Source organism: Pleurodeles waltl, chromosome 2_2 (genome assembly GCF_031143425.1).
Source record: "Pleurodeles waltl isolate 20211129_DDA chromosome 2_2, aPleWal1.hap1.20221129, whole genome shotgun sequence".
In the NCBI taxonomy this organism is placed as follows: Eukaryota; Metazoa; Chordata; class Amphibia; order Caudata; family Salamandridae; genus Pleurodeles; species Pleurodeles waltl.
Genome location: NC_090439.1, coordinates 1,102,722,459 through 1,102,741,242, shown reverse-complemented (window position 1 = coordinate 1,102,741,242; position 18,784 = coordinate 1,102,722,459). Strand labels below are relative to the sequence as shown.

Here is an 18,784-nt window from a genome sequence, read left to right as displayed (position 1 = left end):
ATGCCCTCTACGCAGGAACCACAGCCAAACTCCAGAAGAGGCTGCAACGCATCAAGAACACCTCCGCACGCCTCGTCCTCGACAACCCCCACCACTGACACATCACAGGCCTCCTGAAAAACCTGCACTGGCTCCCAGTCAACAAGAGAATCACCTTCAAACTCCTCACCCACGCTCACAAAGCACTGCACAACACCGGACCAGAATACCTCAACAAACGACTCTTCTTCTACACCCCGACCTGGCATCTCCGCTCCGCTGACCTCGCCCTCGCAACCGTCCCACGTGTCCGCAGAACTACAACCGGTGGTAGATCATTTCCACACCTCTCCGCCAAAATGTGGAACACTCTTCCCACCCACCTGCGCCAGACCAAAGACCTCCTTACCTTCAGGAAACTTCTCAAGACCTGGCTGTTCGAGCAGTAGCAGCACCTTCCCCATACCTTCTTCCCCTCCCCTCCTCAGCATCTCGAGACCCTCACGGGTGAGTAGTGCGCTTTATAAATCCCTGATTGATTGATTGATTGATTGATTGAGTAGTCCTGCGTGTGTGAGCCAAGGTGGCGTGCCAGTATGTCTGTGAATAGTTTTACATTTATATTAAGCAAGGATTTAGGGCAATATGACGTACAGTGCATCAAGTCCTTGCTTGGCTTGGCATAGTTGCCATGAGTGTGCATATGGCATATTTGAAAAAATTATGTTACAAAATAGCCAGCGTGGGTTCGTAGCAGCTTTCTAACCCAAAAACCATTGGAAAAGCCAATAGGTTTCACTGAACAGACCTTTTGGCTTTGGCACTGCTTGTTGTTTTTGTTACACACTGTCTTCAACAGCCAGGGTTCTGTAGTCTTGCACTGTACAGCAACTATTCTTCCATCTTTCAGATGGATTGATATTAGCTCACTGGCTGCTGTTCTAATTAATCAATAATCAGTGTCTGAAATCTCTGGGCCCCTGTGGCAGCAGTGGCAGTTATGCACCTGGATAGCCAGTCCTATTGGGGTATCTTGTTAGTTTATGCAACTACATCACTGCAAGTGAAACAGATACGAGTAAGTTACTTACACCTTGACTGGGACAGCTTAATGTGCTTTTACTGGCAAAGTACCTCGTGAGTCTTTGTCGGGGCTGAACTGGCCATATTTAAACTTCCAAGTGTTACAGATTTCATTGATAGAATGAACGCTCATCCCTGGCCTTAAGGCGCTACATTAGCTCCAGTTTAACAATTCTTTGTCACCAGGAACCGCCGAGGCTGTTTCAAAAGTCTTGCAAAGGCCCTGCGCACTGGCCCCGCCCCCGCCGAGTGACGTCATCACGCTCATTAGCATGGCTTCACCTGTCTGGATCACCTGCTCAGGTGGCTGCCATTTTGGTTCGTGGGCGTGGCTGCGGCTGCTTCTTGCAGGGAGCGGGCTTTGTAAGCTGCTGGCATCGGAAGCAGGGACCTTTGCCTTGCTTCATCAGGTACAGTGGCTGTTTTAGCAGCGGAAGCTCATTAAACTGGCGTAGTATCATTTATATAGAGCCGTAAGGTCAGTCTAAGAGCAGGGTACCGTTGAGACTTCAAGGGAGGCGAAAATATTGCTGCTATCTAAGGCGATGTATTTTTTTCCTATTAAATCCTTCAGTGGCATGTGTTTTCCAGTATCCAGTGGGGCGGAGGTTATAGGCCGTTGCTCTTGATTGGCGCAGTTGGAGGCGAGTCTAGCTGACTTCTCTGAGCCCTAAAATGAAAACTATAGTGTACTGTCCTCTGGTGCATGTTTCGCATCAAACACTATAGAAATAGATGACGCCTCGGGTCAGTAACTAAATGGACGTAGTCTTTTTTGTAATCGATCTACTGCGTTTCGGGTTTTGTGGTCCTGCTTCACTTCATTTAGTTGAACTAATTGAACTTGCTCATATACAAATCTAAGACTGGAGCATTGCGTTGATGACACGTTGGCATCTGATGCGTCGATGCCCTCTAAACTGGCATCTCGTGTCAGACTACATCACTTTAGATCGTGGCAGTTGTGCATCCTGTGGGCCCTAAAAACGATGAACCTGCGTGCAAGTGTTTTGGGTGAGGTAAGGGGAGATGAGGGGGTTAACCGGAGGCTAGCCTCGGGATGCTTAGTGCAATGGGCTAGAGAAACCGTCCTGGATTAGTCACCCTGATGGCAAGGGGCCACTGGGTGTGCGTGCTTTAAGTAGGATTAACAAGGTGGTTATTAAAAGATGTGACTAGGGACACTTTATGAGATGGATGGCTCAAAGGTGTGGGTTGAAGTATGTGAACTGGAATCCTTTGTTTCACAAAAAGTGCCATCTTTCCAGCAATTTGTTGCTTCTTTTTGAGCTTTCTGTTATTTCATCCAGTCTTCCCAACGAATTTAGGCCTAAATAAGCTGGACCTATGGGTATTGACAATGCTTGGTAGTAGTATCAGATGAGTAACAGTAATGACAATGTGAATCGTATGAATTGCAAATGTTTAAATTCTGAAAATATGAAACTGTCAGTTAAAAACTGCTAAGGTCTGTGCGAGGGGTAATTTTCTCAGGAGTGTATGACATGCTTGCATTCTTTCATTCGCACCACTTTCTTTTGCAGCGTATCACTCTGCTAGACACTCAACCCCTTTTTCACCCAACATCTTTCTGAAATTCTGCATCTCTCTCACGCCATCTCATCCTCTTCATCGCTGTTATTTTTTTAGGTCTTTCAAGGCTGCATTTCTCTTTTCCTTTGGCACTGTCAATATTTCAACAGCGTTGCACACCTCCTTCACACACTTCAACATACAGTGTCGATTACAGTTGGCACACGTGATCATCATGCTCTATGCTTTGTAGAGAGGCCAAGTATTGTATGGGCATTTAATCTTAACATCGGGATGGGGCATTAACAGCACTCTGAGAAACTCGCTCTGTCTACAGACTCAACTCCAGAGGTCATCAATATAGCCTTAGAGCCTGCCGTAGCGGGCTCTACTGGCTGTTAAAGGCCTGAGCCGAAGGCGAGTGCCTTTTAACAAGGAAGCGGGACTTTAATTGCCGGTATAGCCCAGCTACGAAGGGCTATAAGGCTATTAGAACATTTTGCAACTGGAGGGCAGAATGTTCTAATAAATAAAACAAAGTCCTCACAGAGCCCAAGGGAATTAAAATCCCCTCTGGCTCCGTGAGGCCTTTGTTCACAGCTGTTGCTGTTAACAAAGAACTTTGGAATGTTGATGCTCCAGGCTTTTACTATTCAGTAAAAGCCAAGAGCACATCATTGTGTGCAATAGAGCTCCCAACATTCCAATGATCCGTTCTTTTCTGTGAGGCGTTTGTTTTATTTATTAGAACATTCTTCCTTCTAGTGGTGGAATGTTCTAATAGCCTTATAGCCTTATATAGCCCTGTGTAGCTGGGCTGTACCGGCCATTAAAATCCCACTCCCTTGCTAAAGGCCCTCACCTTCAGCTCAGTCCTTGAATGCTGGAGCTGGCATTTGATGGCCGGTATAGCCCGCTACAGCGGGCTCTAAGGCTATAATAAGGCCCTGAACTCACTCAGACACCTAGGCATGACCGGTTTCACATTATGGGCTGTGCAAGCGTCCTATGTTGCATAAGAATAAAACTACAGAAAGGCAATATCTGATACTCTTAGGGAATGCAAGATGAAGTCAAACGTGAAAAAAAAATAGGGACTACACCGCTGTCCTAGATTATACCTCAAGGAATTTTACAGTGATTTGGTAAGTGGTGAGAAAGGACCAGTGTTTTGGCCTGTAAAGTTGAGGATATGAATGTAGAGCTCCGTAGGGACCTGTTTCAAGTCTGTTTTTAATTGCTGCCAGACCAGAGCCCTTGCAGGACCCCTCCACCCCCCTTTAAAGCCCACATGTGTACATTTTTTAGGCTGGCAGAAATGTCACAAAGATCACCTGCATCGTATGAAGCTTCATAAAGTACCGCCAGCAATAAAATGAAATAACACATCAGGCCAGTCAGCCCACTAATCATCCTGTCTCTCCTTCAAGGAACCATCTCTGACTTCTGCCTGGCCGAGATACCAGTACCATAACCGTGGTGACTGGTTCAAAAGCAGATTTATATTTTTCAAGTAAACCAGGCACAGTCTGAGGCCCAAAACACGTGGTGTAGGAAAGCCAGGCTGAATTAATTGGGATTAAGTGATACTTATGTGTCTTACCGATATACTTAAATATATTGGGTTCTTAAGTCATTCTACACTCTTAGGCACAGGTGAACTCTGGTATCAAGAAATATGAGCATATTACACCAGTATTGACGTGCATAACATTGCTATTCCCAGAAGCTTGCTGTACATGTAAGAGAGCCTGCATCACGTGCAAAGTGCTATACTGTGGCACTTTGAGTACCTTACAAGCAAAATCAACAGTTCTGGAGGCCCACTATCTAGAAGCAAAGCTCTTCTTCATCTAGAAATCCTTACGTTTGGGAATGTTTCACGCTGGAGTAGTTCTTCTGTGGAAACGACGCCAGCGTGTTGCATTCTTTGGCCGCTGGTATCCGAGTCTATACCACACTAAGAGTACACGGAAGTGAACCAAAGAATTCTCTTGAACTTCTGTCAAGTCACTTGGAAATTGATGTAGTTTTTAATTTAAAACTTTTACCTGTGTGGATATAAAATCACGTGCATTTACTGAGGAACTTCCTCCCTCTGAGTTTGCCCCCTTAGAAAGAGAGTTGCCACTGCCCTATCTACCGAGGCTGAGGTAGATTGACAGCAGTGATGATCTATAGCCAGGGCTCTTGTACCTCTTAGGAGTACTTGCCTTCTGGTGATGTCTGTGCAGTCCCCCTTACAGTGGTTCTTTTAACCTCTACCATGTCTAGGAGTTTGGTGTTGAGAGAGTATGTTTACTGGGTGAGGATGGATTATGAGGCGTTGTGGTAGCTGTTCTGGTGAATGTTACAGTACTCCAGGGTCCCTCCCTAGTCCTTGAAGTTCAGTGGATTGGAAAAGGAACCAGCTCTTTGATATGATGAGCTCAGACTTTACTTCTGCTGGGATGCCCTCCACTCCCTGGGCCATGGTCCTTCTCTTATAGCTGGGACCATGTGCTGAGAGTCAATTTATCTCTGGGTATAGCACATACAAGTACCAAGGGATGGGGAGGAACGAACCAGTCTGTCCCCATGCTGTGATCACACAGGGACATGTAAGAAACACCCCACAGGAAGGGAACCAGGAATTCAAAAGTGGCAAACCCCGATTGTACCTACTTGTCCGTCGAGGAACTATAATACTGCCCCAGTTGACCACCATGCTATCCAAGGTTTTGCTTGTCTCCTAAGAACCACACATAAAAAGTGTTTGAGTAAGTGGAGACCCAGGAGTTGAATTCTTCTGATTATCATTTTTCCTGTCCGACCGGAGAACAGGGTCTGGGCTTTAGAAGGTACTTCTGTTACCAGATAAGCACTCAGAAATGCTTTTTCCAGTTTGGTGGCATAAGTTAGCTGTTTTCTGCTAGGCTACCGAGCTGAAACCTATCCGTGAGGACATGTGGAAGGGCAACCGCTTTGTCACAAGGAGACTCTAGGCACCTGCTCATAATGAGAGAACTTGCTGCACATCATCAACAAAGTAAACCGGACAAGTTCCTTACTATCATTGAAGGTGCGGCTGTTTTGTCTTTGACCCCTAGCCTGTGCAGTGGGTGCTTCAAGTTACCATTTGTAGCTGAAGAAGATTGCCCTTTTGAAGAACTTGCCATTTGAACCCTTGGTCCCTGTCAAAGGACTTGTGTGGTCTCCAGCTTTTGCCCTTGTTTGTTCTTCACTCATCACAAATGGCACAGTCTTATAGAATGCCCTTAGAAACCCTAGACCGTGACCAGTCTGCTCTGAAGTACAGCCTTCCATTTATTTTTGTGTCATCTGAGGGTATCTGTGTATTGGCACCTTGGGCAGCAACTACCCTTCTACAGCTAGCTGGGTGTAGCTCCTGGACGAGTGGGCCTCCAGTAACTGTTCTTAGACACCAGGCACCCCTGACCAGACCCTGTCACCAGCGAAGTGTTGTCCTCTCCAAAAAAGGGTGAACACGTCTGCTCCTTTCTTGGGGAGCAGAGGTAGACCGTGGTCACACTGGGAACATTTGATTCCAACTGCTAACCCCAAATCACTCTGCTGTAACTATTGCTACTGGTTAACTTTCAAAAGTAACCTTGTGCAACATGGTGTATATACTCCAGTCTTAACTGTTTTTATAGTACTTAGTGTATAGGTGCTAAAATACTGTTTGAGGTCTGCACTCTGGCTCAAAGGGCCATAGAGATTTCTGGTTTTCACTGAGTGTCTTAGCTTTATGTCTAGTGTATTGTTTTGCTCATATTAAAGCACTTTCCTTATATAAAGTAAAGTACTAACTGAGCATTTATCTTATTTGGTATTACAGTGGAAACTGTACTCTAAGAGTCTAACCCACCTCAACTCCTTGAGTAAGCCTTGGGCTGCTCTGCCTTGCTAGCTAGGGACAGTCAAGTGCTGAATAGGGTTACTTGGTTATCTAGTTTGTGGTCCTGTTGTACTGTGGCCTAACTCCAGTTGATACAAGTGGATCCACCCAACTGCCCTGGTGCCCCAGAAATCAAGTTGTCACACATTAGCTCTACTTCTAGTCTAAGTGGTACATTGCTTCTAAAACTGGGGCGTCCCTTGCCAGATGTATAGGGTAAAGACTGACTGGAAATGATTTTCATTGAATGTAAATGCATCTTAAGTGGATATATCCTGAACATCTAGCCTGGCTGTGCTGCATACAAGGTTGATGCTCCTGTTATAAAACAGTGTTTCAACCGGCTTATGTGCTTTTAAACTTTTTGCCCCCCACTTTTTTTTTTTTTTTTCCACACTACAGTCCAAACCTCCAAGTTATTTAATCTTCTGAAGTTCGCTCATTTCCTTAACAATCTGTGAGGGTCCATCGCTATCAATCAGTCACTTGTAGAGTCTGTCGCTGTCACTTGTGGGGGTATTTGGGCACTGGGGTGCAATGTCTCTGTGGAAGAGCCAAGTCTTGAGTCTCTTCCTGAAGTCTGCCAGTGAGGGTGCAGTTCAGCGAGGGATGTTGTTCCAGGCCTTGGCGGTGATATAGGGAAAAGAGTAGGCACTACTGCAGCTGTGCCAGATTCTGGGTATATGTGGGAGAGCCAGAGAGGAAGAGTATAGGTTTCTGGTTGGTTAGTGGAAGTGTAGACGGTGGTTGATGTAGTCTGATCCTTGATCATGTGGGGATTTGTAGGTGTACATGAGGAGCCTGAAAAGACATCTCTTCTGGGGGAGGAGCTAGTGGAGGTTTCTGAGGTGGAAGGTGATGTACCAGCACCGGGGACGGTCCAGGATGACTCTGGCGGTGCTTTTCTGAATTGCCTGGAGCCTCTTTAGGAGCTGGGAGGATATGCTGGCGCAGAGCACGTTGCCATAGTCAAGGCTGTTAGTGACGAGGACCTAAGTGACAGTCTTCCTGGTGTTGGCTGGGATCCATCTGAATTTTCTGTGGAGCATGTGGAGGGTGTGGAAGTAGGAGGAGGCGACTATGTTGATCTGTCACTTCATGGTCAGCTCACTGTCGAGGATGATGCCAAGGTTACGAGTGTGGTCTGTGGGAGTGGGTCCAAGTTTAGCTCGCCACTAGCTATGGTCCCAAATGAAGGTGTTTTCCCCAAAGATCAATACTTCCGTCTTGTCGGAATTGAGCTTCAGGCAGTTGGTCTTCATCCAATCGGCTACGGTGGTCATGGCATTGTAGAAATTGGTTCTGGTGATGGAGGGGTCTTCAGTAAGTGCGAGGATCCGTTGAGTATCATCTGCATAGGAGATGATCTTGAGTCCGTGGGATCTAGCGATGTCAGCCAGGGTGGTCATGTAGGTATTGAACAACGAGGCGCTGGGGGATGAACCTGGGGGTATGCCACCAATGATTCTCTTCGGTGCAGAGGTGAAAAGGGGTAGTCTGACGCTCTGAGTGCGTCATGTCAGGAAGGAGGCGATCCATTTGAGGGTGCTGTTTTGCATTCAGATGCTGTGGAGTCTGTTGATGAGGGTGTGGTGGGAGACAGTGTTGAATGCACCTCATAGTTTGAGGAGGATCAGGGCGGCAGTTTCCCTGCGGTCGAGGAGTGTACTGATGTCAGTGGTGGCAATGAGTTTGGTCTCGGTGCTGTGGTTGGAATGAAAACCTAATTGAGTGGTGTCCAGTAGGTTACTTTCTTCCAGGTAGCTGGCGAGCAGCTGGTTGATGGCCTTCTAGAGTACGTTGACAGGATAGGGGAGTAGAGAGATGGGTCAATATATCCTGTGTTTGTTGGGGTTGACTGAGGTTTTTTCAGGAGGGGTTTGATTGCTGCATGTTTCCATTTCTCTGGAAAAACTGCAGAGGTGATGGCGGTGTTGAGGATGCTGGTGAGTTCTGTGCTAATGAGGTTGGTTTTGAGGTTGAACAGGTGGTGGGGGCATGGGTCGGTGGGTGCCCCCGAGTGAATGGATGACGTGGATTGAGTGGTGAGCAGTGTCCACTTGGAGATCGTGCTGTTGGTGTGAGCTGAGGAGGGTTGAAAGAGCTGAGGTTGGAGATTGGGGTCAAAGTTGTTGTGGATGGTGGCGTTCTTGGTGTGGAAGAAGTCTGGGAGGGTGTTGTGGGGTGGATGGTGTTCTCTGTGGCTGCTGGATTGGAGTATTCTTTGACTATTTTGAAAAGTTATTTTGTGCCGTTGGATGCTGAGTCGATGCAGTAGTGATGGCCGCTCTCGGCCTCCCTGCGTTGTCAGTGGTAGTTACTGAGGGCTGTTGGTGGGCTGTTCAGTCTGAGGGGTTCTTGGTGGATCGACATTGTTTCTTGAGTTTGTAGCAACTGCCCTTGTTGGCTCTGAGCTCTGGAGTGTACCAGCTGCGTAGCTAGAGATTTTGTTGGTTCTGGCTGGTTTCAGTGGAGGAACTGAGTTGGTGCATAAGGTGATCCAGGAGGAGAAGTTCATGATGGCCTGGTCTAGGTTGAATGAGGCCTTGGGTTTGGATGAGTTGAGTGTCTATGTCCACTGTGATTCAGTTACTCTGCTCCAGTTGCAGTAGTTGGCTCTGTGGTTCCTGGTAGTGGTGTGTTGGGCGTCAGTGAAGGTAAAGTGGACAATGCTGTGGTCTGACTAGAAGACGTTTGTGACATGGCTGATTCTGACTCTGTCACTGGAGGTGAAGAGGGGGCAGAGAGTGTGTCCCGTCTTGTTTGTGGGTACATTGACTAGTTGGGTGAGGCCTATGTTGCTCAAGTTCTCTAGGAGGGTGGTGGAGTTGGGCTTGTTGGGGGGCAGAGGGGGGTTGATGTGTAAATTGAGGTCGCTGAGTAGAATGTAGTGGTTGTAGTCGATGGCTAGTGGTGCGATGATGTTGGGGATGGTGCCGCAGAAGGCTGGTCAGGGCCTTGGGGGTCTGTGTAAGAGGGTGCCTCTTAGGGTAGTTTTGGTGTCGGTTTGTAGTTGGAAATTGGTGTTCCATGAGGTGTAGTCATTTGTGGTGATGCATCAACTGGTGTTCTTTAATATGATAGCTATGCCCTCGCTGTGTTTGTTGGTGCGGTCTCGGTGTATGATCTTGTAGCCGTTGGGTGTTGCAGTGGCGATGTCTGGGTTTAGCCAGGTTTCAGTGATGAAGACAACGTCTGTTGAGAGGGAGGTGAAGGTATCCCAGATTTGCGTGGCATGTTTGCAGAGGGATCGAGCGTTGAGTAGGATACATCCGACAGGTTCTGGGTTGACTGTACCTTTCCGGGTGGGTGTGACACGGGATCCTGTGTGGGCTTGCGGCTTGGTGCTGCAGGAGAAGCTTCAGTTTTGGCAGGTAAAAGGTCCTTTGGTCACAGGAGGGGATGTGGTGCAGCAGCTGTTGTGGCACCCAGAATTCATGGCTGAGCTCCTCGGTGGAGTAGCAGTTGGGTGGCTGGCGGTCCACGGTTTCTGGTGCTTGACACGGTCCAGGCATAGACGGCCTTAGATGGGCTTGCTGGCAGCGCACCCAGTGCGCAGGTGCACTGCAGCCTCCATTAAGTAGGTCCTGGGTGGAGGGAGGGGCACTGGGTGGTGGGGAAACGGCGGGAGGAAGGGAATGGGGAGGAGAAAGAACAAAAAAGGCAGCAGGGCAATAATGAGCAGAAAAGAGGGGAAAAGTTGCAAGAAAAGAGGGGCAAAAGGGTGCAGGAAACGAGCAGTGAAATTGAGCAAAAATGATCAGAACAGGACAAGAAAGGAAAAAAGGAGCAAACGATGAGCAGAAACCTTGCAGCAGAGGGTGGCAGAGGTCGGGCTGGACAGGAGACTCGCAGGGGAGCTGGCATGAGGATGTGCTCAGTGGGGTTATGCTACCTCCTTTAAGTAGGTCCTGTGGGCAGAGCGGGGCGCTGGGTGGCCAGAGACAGAAAAGGCAGGAAGAGGCAAATGGGGAAATAGTGGAGAAGGAGCACATAAGGCAGCAGGGCAAAAACTAGAAGAAAAGAGTGGCAAAAAGGTGAAGAAAACGAGCAGAAAGAGGGGAAAAGGTGCAGGAAAAAAGGGGGGGAGGTGCAGAAAACGAGAAGTGAAACAGAGCAAAATCGAGCAGAACAGAAGGAAAACGGGAGCAGACAACGATTGAGCAGAAACCAGGAAGCAGAGGATGGCAGAGGTCAGGCTGGACTGGAGACTGTCACAGGGGAGGTGGCACAAGGACCTACTTTCACCAAAATCGTAAGGTACAAGAAGGTGGAAGAGCAAGCGAAAATAGTTCAAAGTGGTGAAGAGACTGTAACTTTACCAAAAGTCAAGGATGCCCTCCTATTTAAATACAGCACCTTGCTGAATAGATCAGGTTATTCCTTTGTACCAGAATGGTCCCAAGCAGTTAGTCTAGTACTGTATTGGGTTGCTAGGGGTGAGGAGCAGCTTTTTATGTCATGCCCCTGACAGATGCTGAAGAAAACCACGTGGCAAGAATGTAATTCCTTTTTTAACAATCTTTATTGGTTTTTAATTTTGAGGTCGAATGCGCAAGCGCCTTGCCCTGTTGTAAGTATTGTGGGCTTTTAAGCTTTACGTTTGTACCGCCTTGGGGTGGTTTTGTTACCTTGTAGACTAACCTATTATGGATAATTGCATGATTGCTGATATACATCAGCGTGGGTGAATTATTTTTTAAACATTTTGTCTCTCCCCTTCATGCTTCATGGCAGCCATGGCCCTCGCAGCGCTTGGAGCGTGAACAGCGCACACTCCATCAGCGGTATTGGAGCACTGGTCACATTGTTCACACTTAACTAATCAGTTCTTTTGGCTCTGCCCTTTACGCTTCATAGCTTTCCCAAAAACACATAATTAATAAATGCTTTACTTAAAAATAGAGAAATACCCAATGGCTTTCCAGGCACAGCGGAAGAGCCGATACTACAATATTCAATGTACTCGAGGAAAAGTTGCCCCATAATGCTTTGCAAGCATTCTTTTTCAAAACAGTTTTGCCCATAACAGCCTGTGGTGGTCCTAGTACAATGGGACCATCACCAAAACGTTCAGCATGACTCTTCTTTTTTTTGTTTTTTGTTTAGGTTAATTCTAGGTCCCCACACTAAATTAGTGTGCACCCCAAAATAATTACCCCTACCACCATTCAGTCCTTTTTTTACGCTCTCTGATGCCTGGAACCAGCTTGAAGTAGTTTGTGTTCGAAGGGATGTAATATTGCAGTAGTGCTGCTAGGCCTGAAAATATGTAAGGTACTATGTCCTCTAGGGGCTAGATATATGATTGCATTACTTTGACTACTTTACTTTGTGCAATTCTCTTTTCATGTGGTTATGCCCTCTAGGGGCTAATTATATGGTTACATGACCATGTTTCTTACAACTGATATTTTCATTGTGGTGTCCTCTAGGGGCTGTTCTGAGCATTACAGTCAACATACTAAAATATTTGCTGCACTAGCTCGTCCCATAAAGCTTTGCAGGGCATCCACAACCTGCCCTTATCTCTGGGTCCCCACACTAGGTTAGTGGTGACCCCAAAATAATAACCCCTCCCTGCAGTGTCTTTTTAACCTATATCATGGCTGGAACATTTTTGTTTTACAGCTGATAGTAGTTTGTGTTTTAAGGGTCTTTTTGTAATATCATTGCAGTAGGCCGGCTAGCCTTGAAAGTGTGTAATGCACTACGCTCTCTCGGGGCTAAATATATGGTTACATTGTAATACTTTAATTTTCTTTTCATGTGGTTATGCCCTCTAGGGGCTAGCTATATAGTAACATGACCATGTTTCTTACAAATACTATTTGCATTGTGGTGTCTTCTAGGGCCTGTAATGAGCATTAGTCTAATGCCAAACGTTTATTTCTGATAAATGTTTTTATTGGGTTTATATGATAATTGCATATGTTTTATTAACCTCTCCTAAGTGCAATTATGACCATGATTCAGGCCAACTTAACATCCTTTTTACAATCTGACTGTTTGAACACTTTTGATAGGTTTGGGTGACCCTTCTAGTCTATTTCTCGTTACTCTTTGGCTGTCTTGTTTTGGGAATTGTGTTAGCTAGCCAACAAATCTGATGGTGGGGTGGTGAAAGTGGTTATTCTATTGGCATTAGAATGGCAGACTTAAATTAGGATGCTAAATAGCAACATTTTCATTTTTGGCTGCAGATAAAGGAAGAAGGTAAATGGAAGTGCTTTAGTTATATGCAGGGCCGCTGGAATTATGTGGCAGAAAAAGACCAAATTATGAGGCAGGATTGATCAATTTGTGGCAAAAAAAGTTATTTTATGAATTTACAACGGCTATAGCTCTAACTCGAGCAAATGTGAGACCCATTGCATTGCAAATGCTTGTTAATTTAAGTTTATTCACCAATACTACAAAAGGCAGATGTTTGATGAAGAGATGATTAAGTGCCCCCCCCCCCCCTCTCCCTGGACCAAATTACACTTCAGGATTTTGAGAAGGGAGGAAAACAATGACTAGAACAAAGACAATGCTTAACAAAAATAAAAAAATAAAATAAACCCCCCCAAAAAAGAACATTAAAACTAAAAAACAATTGTACATGCAACAAAAGATTGTCTTGCTCAACTATTATTGGAACAGTATGTTGGTAGTCCATCTACATTGTCCTACATCTGGGTAATCCAGGGATGTACTTTGCTCGGCTGAGAACCTGGCAGGCGATGTCCCTAATTTGTTAATCGCTCATTGATTACCCTAATTTTAGTGGTGCAGACCAGTGGCCGTGTGTCCTTGGATCCAAGATACCCAAGCCCCGTCATGCTCAGTCCTTCTTAAATTGTATGTTTGCCCTTTTTCCTTACCAGGGTGGGCATGTTGGGCTGCCCTCCAGACTCCTACTAAACCAGTTATGTACTTTTTTAAAGGGCTTTCAAATTTTCCTATGGTGATTAATTTTGTCCCTACTAATTGCTAATATTTTTTCCATGGCATATCTTCAACCGTCATACACTTGGTGGCAGTTGGCAGGTGTGGGGTACTCCTTCCAGCATCCATCTAGTCCCACCAGGCGCAAGTGGGACACCAGTATTCCAATGGGAGCAAGAATGTTATTTTATCGGTGGTCAACACCTTCTGTTTCCAAGTTGAAGGTGTTATTGCCCACAGTGACTGAAACTTGTAAAAGGGGACAAGTGTGGCCCTTTCACAAGGCTGATCTGGACCAAGCCTGATGAGTCTACCTTGAAGTTGATGCCCTTTGTGTTGCTGGATCTTGCAGCTCAACGAAATTCTATACGGGTGTTCATAAACACTTTAGATGAAAGACCTCCCTCTGGGTTGGATCTCCGCTCAAGGTGAAGACAGTAGATGGATCTCCACTTCAGGATAATTACCATGGCTGTCTGTGCTCAGTGATATCATTCTAGAAGCAGTTGGTAGCTCACTTCCTCAATGTTCTTTGGGTCTTTGAATATTCACATAGAGTGGTGTTGCAGACACTTCTAGTCTATAGATTCCGTCATCGTTTACAGGCATTTGAAAGAGACAGAATTGTGTCCCTCAGAAAATCCACATCCAAACAGCCTTAAACTGAGTTGGCTGAAAAGGAAGCCCTGGGGTAAATAGTTGTAGGTTCTCCAGGGTTTTCTCTGCACACAGTTTATGTAGATTTCTACATGTGCACTTTGATGTTTTGTGAATCTCAAAGAAAGTTTGTGATAATATTTAAATTGCATGCATTAGCCTAATATTTTATAATTTACTATTTGTTTGTTATCTGACAATCTGGCCCAAAGAATATGACAAAGCATTTAGATCACCTAACTTATTAAATATTTCAGTGCAAGGTCTATTAGAAATGTAACCCTTTCAGTGGTGTAACAAAGGCCCTTGCAGCCCCCACGGCGCAGAGAGGCCTGAGCTCCAGGGAGCCCCCCTCAGTACAGTACCTTGGCCTAAAATCCTCCTGAGTGAGTCCGGAGAGGGGGCCCCTCCATGTACTGTCCAGGGGGGCCCTCAAGTTTTGTTACGCTGGTGGTCCTTTTTAATTGGATAAGTCTCTTCAATATCCAGCCATAGGTTTTTTTTTTTTTTTTTTTTTTTTTTTTTTTTAGGAAGCTCATTTAGGTTGAGCTGAGGTGTAAGCTTTATTGTTCACTTAAGCAATCCGTTTCTCACATCAGTAGTAGAGTTCAGCTTGTGTGTAGAAGTAGAGTACATAATGAATATTGTAAATATTGAGTACAAATCAGTACAATAAATGAATTCCTATTTTATTGCTTCTTTATTATTTTACAGCATAACTAATCCTAAGACTTATTGCACATGCGCAAAGAAAATTAGAAGTGCCCACATTTTAACATTTTAGTGCTTTTTGCAATAAACATATTGGTATTTCTTCCATGAACAGCTCCTTGGACCCCCCCCATCATCTAAAGATTGGCAATGCTGCCCTGCCGCTGGATCTTCCTCCTTCTGCTTGCGTTCCTTTCCATCGTTGGACCTTCTTCTGGGTTTTTTGGCTGGTTTCTACGTAAGGATACAGCCAAGAAACCTACGCCTGAATTCGATGACACTGTTACAGATCTGAAGACTCTCCCTAATGCTCCCTTTGAGATGATCACGGTCGATGAGAAATTTCTAGCAGAAACCAGACATTTAAATCTTTCTCCGTTGGACAGCTGTCACCTTAAGGTAAGGCATGGTCAACTTGGGTTGAAATCCTGTTATGGAAGGGGCAACAACTCTTATGCAATTAGTTGTGTATTGTTAGTCCCGCCCCCCTCTTCTCTGCTACATTCATGGTATTGATAAACATCTCTCTGTATGGTTATTGTGTGCATACAATATTTCGAATCCGAAAAATACGATAATTAATATTAAGGTTGAATTCATAAAATGGAGGAAGTGATGTTGTTTACTTTGTTCATGTGGAACACTCATTTTTCATTGTAGAGCTTCTGTGTGTGTGTGTGTGTGTGTGTGTGTGTGTGTGTGTGCACAAGTCCCAGTGTTTAGTAAGTAATGAATGAAAGATACAGTGACTTAAGATTTAAGCCTTATTATGAATCTGTCTACCCTCTGTTGTACGTGAGCTTTTGACTGCCGAGCAAATGACATCTGAATGTTTTGGTTGTGAAAGAGATGGATAATTCTAAACCCATCCTTGAATCACATGAGATTCAAGGTTTCTTGCTGAAGGTAGGGGTCATCAGGACATTGGAATAGGATGCGATTGGTGGCAAACATTATTGTAAGTAGCTGAAAAAGAGTTGGTTTTAGATTATTTGAGCCAGAGCTAGTGTATGGCTGTTAAGTGGTGCTTAGCAGGCAGACAAATGGAGACTTGCTTGTGAAAGTGGGCGAGAAGTGATAACGCAACTCAAACAGTTGGAGAGGGTGTAAAGTAGACCTTGGAGGGGAGCCCACAGAAATAGGTGGGTGGGCAAGAAATGAACTGACAGCCAGATATCTGAGGTACGTTGAGAAACTTGTGAAGAAAGCTATTGGAGTGCTTTGTTTGCAGTTCCAGAGAGGGTGGATTGTTCTGACATACACTAAGAGGACACAATGCCAAAATAATGCAGCACTCTTAGTCCAAATAATTAATTTATTAAGGCACTTCGGAAATAGCAAATAAAAGTCCCATAAATATGAGAGTAAGCATATAACTCAAATGCAGCAGAACATGTGTACATGCAGAGATAAATGAATATATGAAGGTCAAGATTTAAAACGAAATATGCAATATAGCAGCAGAGCATGTATATATACACTAAATAATCAAGATTTATATTGCATCACCATGGGGGTTGTAGGAGGCTGGCCTGGTTTGTAGTGGGTAACAAAGGTACTTACACCTTATACCAGGTCCAGTTATCCCTTATTAGTAAAATGTAGACAGTGTCTAGAAGCCAGGGGTAGCTGTAGCTGAGCAGCCAACGCTTATCTAGGAGACACGCAAAGCTCATGCAATACCACTGTAGTTACACAGTACTTACACACATGAAAGAAAATACTCAGTGTTACACAAATAATGGTACTTTATTTTGGTGACACAAATGCCAAAAATACCTTAAAGACTATTCCCCCTTAGGGGGTAAGTAATATGCACAGTATATACACTAGAATGCAGAAATAGCTGTAAAAACTGTTAGAAAACAGTGCAAATAGTGAAAATCACAATAGATAGCAATGTTCCTAGGGGGAACACAAACCATATACTAAAATAGTGGAATGCGAATGTCTGTTTCCCACCTAGGCAAGTGTAGTGTGTAGAGGGGTGCTGGGAGTATTAGAAAACACCAAAGGTAAGTAATAGAACCCACCCCCAGAGCCCAGAACACACAAGAAAAAGTGATAGAAGATTATGCAAGAACCAGAGAGCCTGCAAGGCACCAACAATGGATTCCGGGACCTGAAGACCTGTGGAAGAAGGGGACCAAGTCCAAGAAGCACTGAAGAGTCCAGGGAGAACAGGAGCCCCTGCTAACCTGGATGAAGGTGCAAAAGAAGAACTACCATTAGGTTCCTGGTTGGTGCAGACGATGTCCCACGCTGGATGATTGCAGTCTGGTTTGCTTCGCTGGATTCTGCCAACAAGCCTTGGCACACGCAAAGCACCTTGTTAGCGGAAAATGGCGCTGCCTGGAACTACGAGGGACCTAGTGGCCTCCGCTCAGGAGGGGCAGACAGAGGTGGCTCTCAGCAACTCGGAGAGCCCTCAGAAGACCCGGCAGTGCACACAGGAGTCCCACAGCACGGGGCCAAAGAAGGTGCAGATGGAGGTCCACACAGCACGACACAAAGGGATCTCATGCCGCAGGAGAACCACTCAGGAAGCTGTGCGTCACAGTAAGGAGTGCGGAGGGCCTGTGCTGTTCACGAAGAACTTTGTGGAAGGTGGCACACAAGCCTTGGCAACTGCAAAACACACAGTGCACGGGGTTCTGTCTTGCGTGGGGAGGCAAGCTTTTATCTCCACCAAAGCTGGACAGCTAGACCTTGGGACAGTCGAGGGTCACTCCAGTCCACCACCCGTGTTGGTGGATCCACGCTCGTCATCAGCATAAGAGACCCACGCCACCGGTCGTCGCTGCAGAGGGGTGCCTGCGGAAGTAGGGAAGTGACTCCTTCACTTAAATGGAGATTCCTTTGCTTCTTCTGGTGCAGGCTGAAGACAGGCAGTCCTCGGAGGATGCATGGCCTGGAAACAGTTGCAGTTGCTGGCAGGAGCTGAAGACACAATGTTGCAGAAGTCCTCTTTGCTTCTGTGTTGCAATTTGTAGAGTTCCTGCATGATCCTGATACAGTTGCGTCGGTAGAAGATGAAGTAAAGGATGCAGAGGATTTCTGCTGGAGTTTTGCAATCCGAATCAGAGGAAACATCCAGAGGAGAGACCCTAAATAGCCCTGAAAGGGGGATTGGTCAGCTACACAGGTAAGCACTTATCAGGGGAGGGCTCTGATGTCACCTACTGGCACTGGCTACTCAGATGCTCTCAGAGTGCCCCACCACCTTGGAATCCAAGATGGCAAAACCCACTGACACTCTGGAGGAGCTCTGGGCACCACCCCTGGGGCGGTGATGGACAGGGGAGTTGTCACTCCCCTTTCCTTTGTCCAGTTTCACTCCAGAGCAGGGACTGGGGGGCCCTGAACCGGTGTAGACTGGATTATGCGAGGAGGGCACCAAATGTGCCCTTCAAACCATTTCCAGAGGCTACCCCTCCCATGCTTGTAACACCTATTTCCAAAGGGAGAGGGTGTAATACATCTCCCCCAAAGGAAACCCTCTGTTCTGTCTTCATGGGCTCGAGCTTTTCAAGCAACAGGAGGGCAGAAACCTGTCTGAGAGGTGTCAGCAGCTGGGGCTGCCTGGAAAAACGTCAGAAGGCTGGGATGGCAGTACTGGGGGTCTACTGTGGAGCCCCCAGAGTTCATGGGATTGTACAGCCAATACTAGAATCAGTATTCAGGTACAACTCCCAGGTGTTAGACAACTTACATGGCCATGTTCGGAGTTACCATTGTGAAGCTCGATATAGGGGTTGACCTATGTACAGTGCACACTATGTCTAGTGCAGGGGTGCCCTCACACACAGGTACTTTGCACCCAGCCTTCAGGGGTGGAAGGCCTGACGTATAGGTGATTTATAAGTGACCTGGTGCAGTGAAAATGGCTGTGACAGGGTGCATGCCCCATTTCACGCAGGCTGCAGTGGCAGTCCTGCAGAAGCCTTTGCATGAGCTCCCTATGGGTGGCAAAAGTAATGCGGCAGCCCA

At 46.0% G+C, this 18,784-nt stretch overlaps 1 protein-coding gene across 1 annotated transcript in view; it reads left to right on the top strand.

Annotated features, from left to right (window-relative positions):
* The first annotated feature begins 1,374 nt into the window (after positions 1 to 1,374).
* LOC138274708 (protein brambleberry-like) overlaps positions 1,375 to 18,784 on the top strand; it is a 117,812-nt gene continuing 100,402 nt past the window's right edge. Inside the window, exons 1-2 of the mRNA XM_069219015.1 lie at positions 1,375 to 1,472; positions 14,910 to 15,193. Coding sequence (XP_069075116.1) covers positions 14,945 to 15,193 — 249 coding nt within the window. The 5' untranslated portion in view covers positions 1,375 to 1,472; positions 14,910 to 14,944. The remainder of the gene's footprint in view (positions 1,473 to 14,909; positions 15,194 to 18,784) is intronic.